The sequence below is a fragment of the Suricata suricatta genome, chromosome 1, assembly GCF_006229205.1.
Source record: "Suricata suricatta isolate VVHF042 chromosome 1, meerkat_22Aug2017_6uvM2_HiC, whole genome shotgun sequence".
NCBI lineage: Eukaryota > Metazoa > Chordata > Mammalia > Carnivora > Herpestidae > Suricata > Suricata suricatta.
Window position 1 is genome coordinate 137,714,021 of NC_043700.1, and position 17,388 is coordinate 137,731,408.

The window sequence follows — 17,388 nt, forward strand, 5'->3', positions numbered from 1 at the left end:
GAGGGTACAGTGAATATAGCGGTCACATCAGGGATATACTTTTAAGGTGGAGTTCATAGGATTTGCTAATGTGTTGGATGTTGAGGACAAAAAAAAGATTAAAGGTGACTCTAAAATTCCTGGCCTGAGCAACAGGAAGGATAAGGATACTATTTACCAAGATGGAAACAGAACCACTCTTGATTTCAGCTCAGGTTATGATCTCATGGTTGTGAGACCAAGCCCCATGTCAGGCTCTGCACCGGGCATGGAGCCTGCTTAAGACTCTCTCTCTCTCTCTCTCTCTCTCTCAAATGAAATATTCTGATATTCCTTACATGAGAAAACCTAACATTGTCTGATAACAGATGGAGTGTTTCTTCTTAAAAACAAGCATTAGATACTCTCAGAAGAACAGTTATTCTGTGAGTTTTTGATGTAGGGGATTAATTGAAGTATAATTAAACAAAGAAGGGACGCTATACATTGATGACTGAAAGTCGGACCTGCATCATGTACTGCTACTTCCAAGACCAAATTAGGTTTGGTTGTTAAAAACAACTGATAGGTATCCTGACCTCGCAGTAATCTGAAATGTGAACTCAAAAGCAGGAGAACGATCATAACTTTGTTTCAGGAGTGACTCTGACGTTAGTTTATCAGCCCAAGAAATAATAAGCAGTAACATTTATGAAGCACTTATTAAATATCAGGTCCTATGAATTAGGGACTATAACGATGTCCATTCTTCAGAAACACAAGCTTAAATGCTTCCAGCCTCTTGTCTAAGGTCACTCAGTGAGGAAGTGGCAGAGCCTGGGTTCGAACACAGGTCTGTCTAGTTCCAAGGCCTCGAGTGTTCGTTTCACGCTCAAATAAAAGTTAAATCATTGACATTTTCTGATACTTGATTTTTCATATAATAATATAATATTGATATAGTAACAGTAGTTATTAGATATTATAGTAGTTATTGAATGGTTAGAATGTCATTCTTCTTAGTGTCTGTATTTTTCGAAGTTTCTATGATGATAACATATTACCTTAATAACAGGAAGACTTTTACATATATACACAAGTGTGAAAAATAGATTAGAAAATAAATTCTATGGGACTATGCTTTGGCATTAATATTTACACCCGCCGAATAAGTAAGTGTCCACAGTCTGTGTGTGCATGGAATGCCATTCCTTTGTTACATTTCCAACTTAAAAATTAGTCAAATGCTATTGATCTTTTTCAAATATATAATTTTTTATACATTGTACGCTGTTTTATTCATACATTTCTCACTGATTCTGCATAATAATTTTAAGAGTTAAAAGTTGTCTGCTCAGAAATGAGCAAATAGCCACTAAATCTCTGAATAGCCCTTCTTCTGATTTCTAGTTTAGTATATATTTTTAATTCTGCTTTAATTTTACGTTGAACAGAATTAAACTTCCACCGCATTGAAGAATTGTGGAGTTCAGAAAGCATTTTAACATACTCTGCGCTCTGGTGGACATATCATTACCATTCTGACTTACTTTACTGGTTAGGGCTGTTTTAAAAAATAAAAGAATGTTTCCAAAACTGAATTATTTTGAGGATAAATTGAAAAGTCAAATAACCCTATTGGGAGTTTCCTTTTTTCTATTAAGATGTCTTGCAGAGTTGATTTCTACATTTTCAGCTAAAAGATTTACCTTCTATAAATAATACAAAAACAATGGTTGAGATGCTTGGTTTCTTCCCCAGACAGAAGATGGCAAACTGACCGTTGAAGGCACGCTGGACGTTTCCTGGGGAGTAAAGCGGCCTATACAGCTAAAAATACAAGACGAGAAACAAATCCCTTCTTTTACTAGGTTGAAGTCACCGGATGTCTTTTCCAAAAGGTAAGCTATCTTTCACTTTTTTCAATGTTTTAATGTTTTTTTAATTTTTCAGAGAGAGAGAGAGAGAGAGAGAGAGAGAGAATGAGCAGGGGAGGGGCAGAGAGGGAGGGAGACACAGAATCCAAGGCAGGCTCCAGGCTCTGAGCTGTCAGCACAGAGCCCGATGCGGGGCTTGAACTCATGAACCACGAGATCATGACCTGGCCTGAAGTCAGACACTTAACCTACTGAGCCACCCAGGTGCCCCTACCTTTCACATTTTAACTCCTTAGAAAACCATCCTCATATTTACCTACGTTTATTGTGTGCCCTCTTAAAGATGAGAGCTCTAACGCTTCTAACACAATCTCATTTAATCCCCCACAACTCTGTGAAGTGGGTGTTCAGAACGCAAAGCTCTGAGAGGTTCGGTAATTTGTGCAAGATGTCCAATTACCATGTAGCAGGACTGGGCCGGCCCTCGGGTCTACCTCTCTGCAGTGTCGCTTCTCTCCTGGGACATAGCATTCCTTCATTAGAAAAGACCAAGTGTGAAGGCAAGATTTCATTAGCCCTGGCCTTGTCACCAAAAGGGGAGATAAAACTTAAAATTCTCCTCTCTTTGGAACAGAGGGCTCTTCCTGCTTTCTGGAAAGGAGATTTAATTATGCTCCCTGTGATTGTCCTGATCCTGTTCAACAGGGCACAACAAAGTGCACTTGGAGCTCAGTAACAACATAAGACGGTTCTGTGTGGGTTTATGCAACTCTATCTATAATACATTCAGTTGGGCTGGTTTTTTTCATTATCCTTTGCAATTTTTAGAAAAATAATTATTCCCAGAAGGAATCATACATGTAATTTTTTTTTCTTTTTTTCTTCCTTACTCCCCACTTTCCCTAACCCTTAAGTTTCCAACTCCTCCCCCTGCCGTACGTACGTGGAGGGACCAAGCCTTCTCCTCTCCCGTCCTGCCATCTATAACTGGATGGGAGGGCGTTCTAGGAAGAGAGGATGGAGAGAGAGCTGCAGGACCTTTTCTTCAATCTGATCTTTGGCCATAAGCAAGGAAAACCAAGGAGCACCTTGAAGGATGCCCCACTTTTTCTCTGGACGCCCCGCTATGATTTGCACCTTGCCAGTGTTCTCACATGTGACGATCCAGGAGTTCTGAACATTTCCTAATTCGCTGTACATAGTAGTCTCTTACTTTCCTGACTCCTGGAAAGTCTACCTGCATTTCAACATCATTTGCCCGCCTCCCCTCTCTCAGTCCTTTAAGACTCTGGTTGGTAACACATTCTCCAGAAAGCCTTTTCTGCCCCTTCAGTCTACACTTGGTGCACTTCCAATTTTTCAAAACATGCTGTTAAATGAATTTTTATGCACCTACCTCCTGCTCTGGTTTGTGGGCTTTTCAGGGTATGGAACATGATTTATTCATCCATTATTGTGGTGCTCAGCAGTGTGCCTGGAATGAAGAAGAGAAAATACAATATTGAACAAAGTCCCCACAAACCTGGTAATTAAATTACCTCTGCTCTGTAGTGAACACTGTCTCTGTCTCAAACACTGTCTCTGCCTCCCACTTCTGACTAGTCTCCCATCCAGGCTAAGGGGTGCCCATTGGCAAAGGGTCTAGTATTTGTGAAAGAGCGGAAGGGGGACCACAGGCTTAGGCAGCCCACGAAGCCCAGCAACCGTCCCCTTCAGGTCCTTGATGACCGATGGGGCTGATGACTCTAAGTGACTAGGAGCATTCTTTAAAAGGAGAAATTACTCCTGGGCTCTGCTTTTAGATAACTGGACAAGAAATGAATTTGGCAAAATTAGCTATCATTATTCATATAGCCAGAAACCTCATTGCAAAGTTCTCCGAGCATCCAGCTGCTTTTGATGCATTTTAATTATTTGAGTCATGAAAACTTAATAAGTATGGCATTAAGGGAAGATGTCAAGGAGATACAGTAAGGTCCTTGTATTATCACATTAAGCCTTAAAAAAAAAAAAACCTACCACAAGGTATTTTTAAATGCTTCAAATTAAAATTCAAAACACTTGTTCCTAAAAATCCTCAATATGGGGATGTTTCAAGAGACCACATGGACAAGGTGACATTGATGCCTTTCCATATACTCATATACTGTGGCAGATGAAAAATTAATATTCTCACGATGTGCCTTCTTCCGTGGACACCAACTGCAGTTTTCATTGTTGATCAGCACATTGCTGTGAACCAAACAGGAATTCTCTCCTATAGTTTCAAATTGAGGAGGAATTCCTTTGAAAACTTTGCTTGCCCTTTGCTATAGTAATGAAACTTACTGGAGAACGCGTGAAGTGAAGGGCACACTTGCAGTGTCTCTGATCTTTCTGGAGGCTGAGAATTATCAGAACAAGATCCTACTCCTCTCACACTCAAAAGCAAGATTAGATTCAGTCATGATTAATTCTCTAAGAATCCTACATGAGAAGCAGCTGTATTCTCAGCAGGAAGATGCACATGATTTGCAACGGCTGGTCCTTGGCCTCTATGCCCAAGTAGGGTGCATACCACCTAAGGTTTTATCTTTATTTCAGTTTGGTCCTAGATACCTTCATTCTGGCGGCCACTCTTAAGGGTGGCGTTCATTTAAATTCTGAGCCTTGAATGAAATATAAAGAAAGGGACTAGGGGCACCTGGGTGGCTCAGTAGCTTAAGTGTCCAACTCTTGATGTTGGCTCAGGTATGATCCCAAGTATGGTGAGCTTGAGCCCTGCATCAGGCTTTGCACTGATAGTGTAGATCCTGCCTGGGATTCTCTCTCTCCCTCCCTCTCTCTCTCTCTCTCTCTCTCTCTCTCTCTCTCTCTCTCTGCCCCTCCCTTGTGTGCACATGCAGTCGCTCTCTCTCAAAATAAACATTTAAAAAAAAAGGAACTATTCCTTCAGTCTGCAACATTTCTCAACTCTCTTTTCTCATAGGGAGTTTCTGTGTACAGACTTTTCCAATTTTTTTAAAGTTTTACTGATATATTTTGAGAGAGAGAGAGAGCATGAGCAGGGCAAGGGCGGAAAGAGAATCCCAAGCAGGATCCGAACTGCCAGTGCAGAGCCCAACTTGGGGCTTGAACTCACAAATGGTGAGATCATGACCTGAGCCCAAATCGGGAGTCAGATGCTCAACAAACTGAACCACCCAGGCACCCCTGTGTGCTGAACTTCTACCTCTGGTCTCACGTGGGCACTCATGTGGTGTCCTCAGTCTGTGTACGGAGAAGAAAGGAGGTGTGCATTCAGCTTCAGGAAGGGCTGCAATCTTGTTGTTCTGTTCACCCATTGAGTGAATCATCAGTTGGTCATGCTAGTTTGTTTTGATTAGCTTGGAAATGAGTCACACTGAGTCAGCTTAAGGGTAGTGGTAGGAGCTTAAGTATAAATCAGTTTGTTTGAACTGTGACCACTTGGGAGCCTTTATAGAAACAATTCTGTGGTAAGTACTTTGATCTCTCATATCTGGTCCAAGTATTTTGTTTTGAAAAATTTTCAAAACCTAAAAAAAAAAACCACCCAGCCTTATTGAGGTTATGTTTACTTGCACTAGTTTTCATTGTGGTTTTTAATCTTTCTAAGATCAGCTTTGGTGCATTTTGTACACATCATGACAGAATGACATGAAGAGCAGAAACTGGACAGGTGTACATTTGAATAATATTTATAGCATGGGGTTTTATTTTTCTTCCAACACAGGTAGAAAAATAACCACATCCCATTTGTCTATCAAATTACTATCTCTTTTTTTTTATTTTGCAACTCATTTGAAAACTTGCCCACAGTTTAAGTTTACCAATGTATACATCCTGAAGCATGATCAGGGCAATGCTAACAGTCTTGTGCGTGGGCAAGTTAAACTATTTGATACTGCGTAAAGTTCCACCCAGTTTTCTTTGAATGACTCCAGGTAACTGCCCTCAAGCATAGCCATGTGCACGGTTGTATGTGGGTGACTCTTCAAATTACACGATCCAGAGCTCCAAACTGGTGTTTTATGCTAAGACGGGTAGAGAGGAAAAAGGCTCAAACACTCATATATTGAGCCATGTTTGTCCTGTATTTGTGTGGCTCCACTAAATTGTAAGGAAGTGAGGACAAGTGTCCAGTGTACCAAGATTACCAAGGGCTTATAGATACCGCTGGCCAGGCACCCTTGGCCTTTCTCACCTTCCCCCATGTGAAACACCTTCAGGCTGCCTCGCCGTTTTAGTTTCTGCTTTTCATTGGTATTGGGCTTTTCCATTGCAACCTCTCTTTCTATGATAACATCTGCCTCCTTTTGATAATTAATTTCCTAGAGATTGGGGAAGATGAGCAAGTTTATCTACCATAAGAATAACTTGAATCTGAGTCAATACCTGAAGACGTTTCCCTTGAGTTAGTTATTACTTATAGTTCTTGGACTTTTCTGACATGTGTTTTAACTGACTATATTCTAGATAGTAGAGCTTATTGAAAAATTAACTAACAAATACATTAAGATTACCTTATTTACATTATTATGAAGCTCAAATGATATAAAAGTTCTAAAAAGACATGAAAAGAATTCAACGATCAAGGAAGAAATACTCCTGTTTGTCATATTCACCACCACTAGTCTGAATAAGCATTTTTGTTATTGCTGCCACCAGTGACATCTGGATAGAAGTAATGCTACAAATGCCACATTTGGATAGAGTATATGCCACCACTTATGGTTTTTGGTAACAAGAAAAACAGACATTATAGAAGAGGTTTTTAGTAAGAATAAGACCAATCCCAGCAATAATAGTATCTATTAACCTACAGAGACCCAAGAATACCTTGGATCCCTATGTATTCATGAAATGAATACAGATGATTCTGATGAAGATGACGATGAAAATTAGGATGATTATGATAACTTTGAACACATATTGAGTGCTTACCACGTATTGGGCACTATGTCAAGAATTTTACACAAGTTAACTCGTTTATTCTTCTCAGCAACCTCACACTATTATCATCCCCATTTTATAGATAAGGACATGAAGGCACAGAGAAGTAACTTGTCTAAGATCAGATAAATAAATAAAGAACACCTGACTCTTGGCCTAGCTGGTAAAAATAAGTAGCTGCTTAGTTTTATGTATTCTCATCACTAGAATGCATTGAAAATTGTTAATATCCTATATATAAATTATGATTTAGAAAAGAAGCTTCCCATATACTTTCCTCCTTTGTAAATTGCATTCATAGTAGTAAAGGTAGGCACCACATCTTACTTAGAGCCACTCTACCTGAAAATGTTTTGAATACAATAGGAATTCAAAGTATTCTGGCAGAATGAACACTTTTATACCTAAACTCTCCTAAGAGCATTGTGAAATATCTGTGTAATTATGGATAATATTGATTTCCACTAATTCCATTTGCATACATTTTAGAGAATCTACATAGCCTTGTGTTTCAGACTATACTCAATTATTATATCAGATTTGCTTAAAATCAGCATAGGAAGTATTTAAAACACTCATTGACCATTTTGGTATAAATACAATTTAGGTAATATCATAAAATTGTTATTCTTTAGGATATGCCCACCATATTCCCTCAGTATCATATTAATATTCTAAATATGAAAATCATCATAAGGCTTATTATGAAGAGAATTGATGTCCTTTACAAGATTTATTACTTTTCAGGGGAATGACACGCTGGGGGGAATTCGATGATCTTTACCGTATTAGTGATCTGGACAGAACCCAGATTCCAGCATCTAAAGGAACAGATCCCCAAGAAGGTAAGTATCAAACTCTTATTAATGGAGAGACTTTTTAATGTAAATCATGAATCCTAAATATTTCTCTGAAATTTAACATTTTAAACACGACTATTTAATAGAACTCTTATATTTAAAAAATCTCTTAGGATCATACTAACAAGTCACTACAGTGCTCATATGATGTTTAAGAACTTTACTACATAAATAAAAATATGATTTTTTAATTACATCAGCTCACCTAGATTTACTAGATTAGGGAAAGCTAATGTTTGAATACATTTGTATACATGAAATTCTTCAATATTTTCCCTAAGGTTGGGATCATTTATTATACTCAGTAGCTTTTTATATTCAACCAAGTCCCTCACATTAAATTCTACATCTTTTTAGAAGTTGAATGTTTTAATTAATAGATATTTGCATAACAACACTTCCCAGAAAGAGGCAGATATCCTAGAGTCATTATATTTGATAGTTGTTTCAAGCGTTTATTTTAAAAAGAGAAATCAACTTGAACATCAGATGAACTCATATCAAACATGATAAACCAATGGTTAAGTGGCAGGTCATGTGGAATGTGTCATCAATAGTCATAATGATGATGTGATAGTAGTTAATATTAGTAGCTGTCATTTACTGAGACTCTGCTAAGTGCCCGGCATGATGTCATGTATCTTACATAGGCTTGGATTTCATATAATGTGTTAAAGATCCAAGGAGAAACTGATGACTGGGGTTAGGAACAAGGTTCATGTTTTTGGGGTGGCCATATTACCAAGCTGATTTCAGTGTGAAAATGGTACCTTGCCAACATTATCTTCATGAATGCACCAACAACTTCCAGTGCTGAGGTATTTGTTCCAAATTGTTCTCAAGTCAGTCTTCTCTTCTGTCTCTGTAGGAACCCATATTCAATAATAAACATGATATTCCTTCCAGGATCCCTTTATCTTTGTGTGATAGCTCTGGGCATCTTTTATACAAGGGTCCTTCCAGTTAACCCTTCGAAAACACTCATCTAAACCCAAGGGAATCCTAGCTTCTTGGCACCAGAGATACCATAAAAATCTATTTGTATTTAAGCACAAATGCTGGAGGAAGATGAAATCTCCCATGCCTGTTGTTTGGTACTCTAATAACAATAGGAAATTCTTTAAAATCCCAAGGTCAAATGAAATACTATTTCCCACTGTTTGAATGCGTTATAGTTCACTGCTTAGCTGCATAGTAACTTATTAAATACATATACAAACTCTTCCAAAGAGGTAGGCAGCTAAATGATATGGCCTTATAATCTTTATTCTTCCCAGACTATTTATCTTATCACAGTAGGACTCTGAAGCCTTATGCAGAGGAAGAGACAGAATCCCCATTGCTCTATCGAACCATGAGTGAAGCAACCCTGGTGAGAAAAAGGATGATGCCTCCCATGATGGACAGAAAAGACAGACAGAAGCACAGGGCCTCTATTAATGGGCACTTCTATAACCATGAAGTGAGTTATGATTCCACTAATGTCATTGAAAATGGTGTCTATTTTGCTAACAGTACCACTCAATTCAACTTACAATTAAAAATAGTACTAATAAAATAGTAGTCATGCATTTAATATTTATTGGGTACTCTCTGTGTATTAGGTATTAAACTGTTTTAAATTGGATTTTGATGAATTATCTCATTAATCACTGAAACAATTCTACAAAACAGGTACCATTATTTTCTCTACCTTACCTGAATTAACTGAGGTTCACAGCAGTTAAGTAATTTGTCTTAGGTCACATTATTTTTAAGTAGCAGAACTGAATTTGAATCCAGCTTTGTCTGACTCCAGAACCCAAGTTATTAACCACCATGATAGGTGAACCCTATCTAAGCGGCAGGGCCTGTGCCCAGCACTGGGGATCTGAAGATGACTCAGTTAACGCCTCGGCCAGCATGGAGCTCAGGTGTCACGCAAAGAAGCCAATACATCGACAAGGGGCATTAGAATCATGTAAATGCTACCATAGAGTCTGGTTCAGAGTACATTTGAACATTAACATTTAAATTTCAAATTAGTTGTTAATTAATTGGACCTGTTATTCCAGTAAATAAAATTTCTCATTTTGCCACATTCCTTTTCAGGTCATATGCACATATTTTTTAATGCAAGCATTAGTTGTAGCATAGGTATGATTTTTATTCTGATTTTTTACTTAATGTGTTAAATTTATGTGTTTCTTTTCTACAGTTTTTGTAAGACATTTCACTTTGCTGAAGATAGGAAATACGTCATTTTTTTCTTAGAAATCAAATTTTTCATGTCCGCTCCTTCAGCAATTATTCATCCATTCATTTAATAAATACTTAAAAAGTACTTGCTCTGCCAGGTACCATCCTGAGCCTTTTAATGCCAAATGTTAACTCATTCATCTTAAGCTTTTTTCCTTGTAGGGCTTTCTACCTTATTCCTTCTTCTGCCCTTGGGAGCGTATCTGTAGTGTACCTTTGGAGACGTGGGGAGAAACCTCCCTTGTGAATTCTTTGTTCAAATTAGATACTTTTCTGGATCAAGAATTTCCTCGTAGCCATAAAATGATGTTGACAGTCCCCCATAGATGTGCAATGACCACGTGCCCTGGGTTCTATTTCTCAGATTGTGCAGCGTCATCATCTTCTGGGGTGATTCGTATTAAAGGCTGTGGAAGCCACATTGTTCCAAATGAGCAGCTTCCAGATGGGCCCCCTGTACTAAGAACGAAATTGGGACTAAGTTGGCAGCACAGTGGAGTGGCTAAATGCTTGGGTGCTGGAGCCTGACAACCCGATTTCAAGCTCTTGCTGAGCAAAGTTTAAACCTACCTCCATCTCTTACCCTTTATCCTTCCTACTTTACAAGGTTGTTGATGGGACTAAATGGAATAAGGTGAGCTAAGTAAGCACTTAGGACACCGTCTGGCACAAAGGAAGAACTCAATGTACATTAGCTTTATGGTTGTTGGTTAAGAGATCAAGCTGGAACTATGCACATTTCATACAGATGCCAGTCACTGCAATGTAATAACTAGCAGAAACAAAACAAAACATTCTATCACTGGATGTGCAGTGAGAGGCAGCTAAGAATTTAAGTTGATATAGTCATAAGATATGTTTTTATATCATGATAACCCATGATAACACCAATATTGTTAGGATATGAATAACACTCATTTTAGAAGCTTATTTTTTTTAACATTTATTTTTGGGAGACAGAAACAGAACATGAGTAGGGGAGGGGCAGAGAGAGAGGGAGACAAAGGATCTGAAGCAGGCTCCAGGCTCTGAGCTGTCAGCACAGAGCCCGAAACGGGGCTTGAACTCACAGACCAAGAGATCATGACCTGAGCCAAAGTCAGCTGCCCAACCAACTGAGCCACCCAGGTGTCCCTCATTTTAGAGGCTTAGATTATGATATTTGTATATAAGCTATGACTGTTGACTTGACCTGTGGTATATTTCTATCCATGAAATAAGAATAAATGGTTTTATTTCATGACATGTTTTGAGCAACAAAACTAAACTAAAACTCTGAAAATATGATTCCAAATTCATTGTATGTTGGCATTTTAGAAGGGCTTTGGGGGTCATCTAGACCCACTCTCTTATTTTGCAAATGAAATTGTCGAGGCCTCTTTAGGCCTCAATGTGAAGTGAGTTGACAAAGCTGGAGTTAGAAGACACTATGATCCAGATGTCCTAAATCCTAATCTCGTGTTGTTTCCAAACTCCATAAAGATTCTTCATATAAACAACATCAAACCTCATATGTAACATATCCTTGCCTTTGTGCCAGATGAACATACGGCCCTCCTGGGCTCCAAAGAACTCAGAAGGACTGGTCGTATGTGTCACAGAGTGACCCATTAATGCCTCACAATGTCTACAAACACTGAATTCTCTCATACTTAGCAAGAGTTTATTTGTTTGTTTATTCCGGACAACCTCCATATATCCACTTAGAAAAATTATTTCCACATCCATATTTCCACTCACACAGGAACTGTGCCTATATGCACTTTGGTGTTTATTTTGACATTTATGTACTGATTTTCCAATATAAGGCTCATCTATCTAACATTCCATTGAGCTACCCCACAGAACCACCCATTCCAATGTCTACTGAACCCCCCCATTTCTAGAGTGTTGGAACACTATTAATATTACTTTTTATTTGTACTTAGTTATAGTTAATTTATTTTAAAATTTTGAACTACATTGAATAATGATATGATTATCTAGTGAAAAAGTTTTGAACCTAACCTAATTCTAGAAACAATATGAAGTTGCTTTAAAAATGCATAATATCAAACAACAAAAAGAAAACAAACACAAGGGGTGCCTGGGTGGCTCAGTCATTTGAGCATCAAGCTTCGTTTCAGGGCATGATCTTGTAGTTCGTGGGTTTGAACCCCGCCTCAGGCTCAGTGCTGACAGCTCAGAGCCTGGGGCCTGTCTTCAGATTCTATGTCTCCCTCTCTCTCTGACCCTCCCCTGCTCACACTGTCTCTCTCTCTCTCAAAAATAAATAAAACATTAAAAAATAAAAAAGAAAGAAAAAGGTAGCAAACACAAGAAAACGAAACTTTTAGTTGGTGATTTGTGGGGTGCGTTTTTTTGGCTTTTTTTTTTTTTTTTGGCTTTTTTTTTTTTTTCCCATAAGAAGGCCAGTTTCACTAGATAATAAATGTCACTCATCATTGGGGAAATACAAATCAAAACCACATTGAGATACCACCTCAAGCTGGTCAGAATGACTAAAATTAACAATTCAGGAAACAACAGATGTTGGTGAGGATGTGGATAAAGAGGAATCCTCTTGCACTGTTGGTGGGAATGTAAACTGGTGCAGCTACTCTGGAAAACAGTGTGGAGGTTCCTCAAAAAATTAAAAATAGAACTAACCCATGACCCAGCAATTGTACTACTTGGTTTTTATCCAAGGATAAAGGAATGCCGATTCATAGAGGCACATGTACCCGAGTGTTTATGTTAGCACTATCAACAATAGCCAAATTCTGGGAAGAGCCCAAATATCTATTAACTGATGAACGGATAAAGAAGATGTTATATGTGTATATATACTCATTCTAAAAGAATGAACCAGAGGGTATTATGGTAAGTGAAACAAATCAGGAAAAGACAGATATCATATATTTTCACTCATATATGGAATTTGAGAAACTTAACAGAAGACCATAGGGGAAGGGAAGGAAAAATGTTACAAACAGAAGAAGAGACAAACCATAAGAGACTCTTAAATACGGAGAACAAACAGGTTTGATGGGGGTGTGGAGTAGCCAAGACTAGATTGTGTGCACTGTATGTTAGCTAACTTGACAATAAAGTATTAAAATAAATAAAATAAAATAAAGTAAAATATTGGGCTTCTCAAAAAAGAAGAAGAAGGAGGAGAAGGAGGCCAACTTCACCATATTGATTCCTGTGAGTCTGACATAATGTAAGAATTTCCGTGACAACCTTTTTGTTGTTATTGTTGTTCCTAGACATCAATTTTCACTCCAGCCTTTGGATCAGAAACTAAAGTCAGAATAAACAGTAATATGAGAACTGAAGAGGTAATAGAGCAACTTCTCCAAAAATTTAAGGTAATCCTTATCACTAAACTGAGCTATAATTATCTTGAATATAATTTAACTACAGGTACATAAATGTACTCCTCTGTAAAAAGACTTATGAACATGTAAATCTAAATTAAATGATTCAGTTCCAGAATTCTTTTGTATGTATAACACCTTTTTGTAATTGAGCCTTGAGAGATTATATTATCCTCTCACCAGGGAGCAGAAAAGGATTCTTGTTTAAAAGTGCAAAACGAAAGTGAGGGAAGAGATACAGATTTGGGGTCTGGTTGGCTCAGAAAACATCTGACAATGACCAATTAATTCAATATGAAAGAATTCATGTTTGCTTATTTTTTCCCATTGACAGATTGAAAATAGTGCCCAAGATTTTGCACTTTACATTGTTTTCGCAACAGGAGGTAAGCCGGATCTTTCTTTTTACATGATTCCAGTATGGTATAGTTTTCTGCCTATAGGAGAGGCACAAGAGCCGTTAAACCTCTTTCAGTGGTAGAAAGAGAAGGAAGGGAAGAAGGAAAAGTGGGAAGGTTACTCATATTTCCCAGCTTCAGAGGATGATAACCTATGAATAAGATACCCTAGAAGAGTCTATAATACAAAAGAGTTTGCTTGTTGACCAGACACTAAATTACGTGAATGGCAGTCCGAGCCTGGGTGAGTCTGTGGCGAGTTCCCAGAATTGTTAGGTACTGACTTCTGTACCTCTTTCTTTTTGACTTTCTCTCTCCTTCTAGCTCTTACCGGAGTCATCAGTACATACCATTTCTCTCTGATCTTGTTATTACCTCTTTCTTGGCTCAGTGTCTGACACACTACTGTAGGAGCATTGTCTCTTCCTCAGTAGAGAAAAATATGCAGAAGTTGGTGGTAAGGAGTGAAAGGTTGGCGTCAGGGCATTGGGAGGAGGCTCTATGCGGGGTGCTGGGAACAGGATGGAAGGGAGATTAGAGAAAAACCTAAGGCAATACTGAAATGATCTTTCTGAAAACTCTTAAATTGAAAACATTTATATGTTAAATTGTAGAAGTATCTCCAGTTATAGTTTAAGTGTCAGAATGTTTGAGCCGGAAATTGAACAGAATAAGATAATACATTTTGATGTAAGGAAAACTCTAAGAAGATGATTATTGGTTCTTCAGGCATATACAAAATTAAAGTTCTTATTACCAGAAAGCTTAAATGTAAGAAATATAATTTTAAAAATTCTAAGCATGTGTATATGCATTCATCTTCTAATTGTTTAAGAAAACACTAAAAAGTATAAAATAAAAAGCAGAGACAGACTTATAAAAATGTAAAAGATAAAGAGAGCAAACTATGAAAAATGTAGTATAAAAATTTAATACATATTATATCAAAGAAGTCTTGCAAAATTACAACAAAAAGACAACTCAATCAAAATAGAACCCACAATTCAATATTATCTCACATTTATCAGATTGGCAAAATGTTTTCAAAGGATTCTACCTACGTCTGGTGTGGTCAAGGGTAAAAGGGTATTTTCATCCAGTTCTGGTGAAAATATGACTCTCTTTACTTTTTGGGGACTCATTCTAACAATATTATTAAAATTTACAGTATACGTATCCTTTAACCCGACAATCCCACTGCTGAGAATCTGTTCCACAAAACTAAAAGGACTAGTACCTACAGATTTATGTGCAAGGCTGTTTATAATGACAAAAACTGAAGACAAAGTCACCTGTCACAGAAGAAGGATTGAATAGGTGGTTCTTATGCAGCCATTAAATGGAATGTGTCTGCTTTATACCAGTTAAATGGAGGGAATCCCATAACATATATTATGTGAAAAATGCAACATGCCTAAAATGTGTATCATATGATCTCATTTTTTCTAAAAGAATTATAAATCCCTATTTAGTATATGGTATGTATGATCATATAATTAAGAAGAACGGTATGGAATGATAAATATGAAGTCACTGACACCACTTACCCCATTAGGGGGTCAGGGTGATGCAGAAAAGAGGATGGAAGAAGGAGGAGCACAGAAGCCAAACAAAACAAAAAGTACCTCATTTTAAAAAATATGTCTGCAATAAAAATAGCAAGTATGACGTGACCACCCGTATGTACTGTGTGTGTGTGTGTGTGTGTGTGTGTGTGTGTGTGTGTGTATGCATAAAGAGCTACACGAAGGGTGGGCACACGGAGGGTAAGGCAGATGGTCTCAAGGCTCTGGGATCCCAAGTGATTTTTACTTTCTGCCTTTCACTTTTTCCCACCTGCTCCTGTAATTGACTTTAAGACTTTACAGAGGAAGGGGCGCCCAGGTGTCTCAGTCAGTTAAAGGTCCCTCCGGCTTCTGCTCAGGTCATCATCTCTCAATTTTTGAGTTTGCGCCCACGTTGCTTCATGCTGACAGCTTGGAACCTGCTTTGGATTATATGCCTCCCCCTCTCTCAGCCCCTCCCCTGCTCACTCTGTCTTTCTCTCTTTCTCTCTCTCAAAAATAAATGAACGTTAAAAAAGTTTTATTGAGGAATAATTGGGAATAATTGACAAATATAATTGCTATATTGAAAGTACAATGTGGTGATCTGATATAGATATACAATATGGGATGATTACCAAGATCCAGATAATTAACACTCCTCACATCACAGAACTAAAGCTTTGGGGGTATGTGCGAGAATGCTTAAGATCTGCTCTTAGCAACTATCAAATGTACGATACCATATTATTAATTCCGGTCACCAAGCTGGATAGTAAATCCTCAGAACTTATTCATCTAATAACTGAAAATTTGCCCACGGGCACCTGGGTGGTTCAGTTGGTTGAGCATCCGACTTCGACTCAGGTTATGATCTCACGGTTCGTGGGTTCGAGCCCCGCATCAGGCTCTGTGCTGACAGCTCAGAGCCTGGAGCCTACATCAGATTCTGTGTCTCCCTCTCTCTCTGCCCCTCCTCCACTCATGCTCTGTTTCTCTCTGTCTCAATAATAAATAAAAACATTTAAAAAAATTTTTTTAAGAAAATTTGTCCATATATCTCCCTCTTTGCCCTCTTTGATAGCATGAATTATTTTCATGATTAGAAAGAAAGTGTTTATTTTCACCACAGGACTTTACATCTTTAAAACCTTACCGGGGCACCTGGGTGGCTCAGTCTGTTAAGTGTCCAACTTTAGCTCAGGTCACTATCTCACAGTTTGTGGGTTCAAGCCCCACATCAGGCTCTGTGCTGAATGCTTGCTCAGAGCCTGGGGCCTGCTTTAGATTCTGTGTCTCCTTTTCTCTCGGCCCTCCTGGCTTATGCTCTGTCTCACTCTATCTCTCAAAAATAAATAAATGTAAAAAATTTTTTAACCCCTTATCTGTGAAAATCATGTTTTATTTTGTTTTTCATGTTAAAAATGCTTGTACATAAAATCCAGAACAGAAGATAGTCACAAGTAGCACCGCTTAGGGATCAGGAGCAGAGAAAAGAATGGAAGCCATAGCGCCTATTTAGGTACTAATCTGGAAAATAAAGGCAGGTTCATATTAATACCTTATTTCTACTAAGCCATGATCTATAGCTGTGTTTTTCAAATTCTAGTGCATTTCAGGATTAACTGAGAAGTTCATTTAAAAAACAGATTCCCAAACCCCTTGAGATCTGGGAACAGTCTGGGAATATGTATTTCTAATAAATATCCCAGAAGCAAATTCATGAAGCAAACTGAGGGTGCAGAGCCAAGTTGTACAAATGTAGAGGTCAGAAGAGGATCGTAGTGCGTCCATTAGACAAGCTAAATCATCGGGGCTGTCCCTTGCTTCAGAAATGTAGAGGAATTAAAGCAATGAACTCTGACTCTGTGGAAACAAGAACAGATAATATTACTTTAATTGTGCTCCAGATCCTGTGCTCCTGACTTTTTCCTGGGGTAAGTCCCACCCAGGGGATGGGCACAGTTCTGATTCTTGAAACTTTTAAAAGCCTGAGGTAATTGATTTCACAGACGACAGAGTAGAAAGCACTAACTGGTCTACTCATTTCCCCTTTCAGTCTCTTTCAACATAGCAGACAGACTGTTTTTTAACAGTATAAGTCAGACCATGACATGTCACTTCTCAAATCCTCCGGTGGTCGCTCTTCCCACAATAAAGCCAGGTCTCTCTGCCGGCCTCGCTACGTGTTGCCTTCA

The 17,388-nt window shown here is 38.2% G+C and overlaps 1 protein-coding gene across 1 annotated transcript in view; it reads left to right on the top strand.

The window, feature by feature from the left end:
• The window catches only part of RASSF6 (Ras association domain family member 6), a 50,620-nt gene that overhangs the window by 31,091 nt on the left and 2,141 nt on the right, over positions 1-17,388 (top strand). The window contains exons 5-9 of the mRNA XM_029951795.1: positions 1,720-1,859; positions 7,536-7,633; positions 8,926-9,110; positions 13,138-13,239; positions 13,583-13,634. Of these exons, the coding sequence (XP_029807655.1) occupies positions 1,720-1,859; positions 7,536-7,633; positions 8,926-9,110; positions 13,138-13,239; positions 13,583-13,634 (577 nt within the window). The remainder of the gene's footprint in view (positions 1-1,719; positions 1,860-7,535; positions 7,634-8,925; positions 9,111-13,137; positions 13,240-13,582; positions 13,635-17,388) is intronic.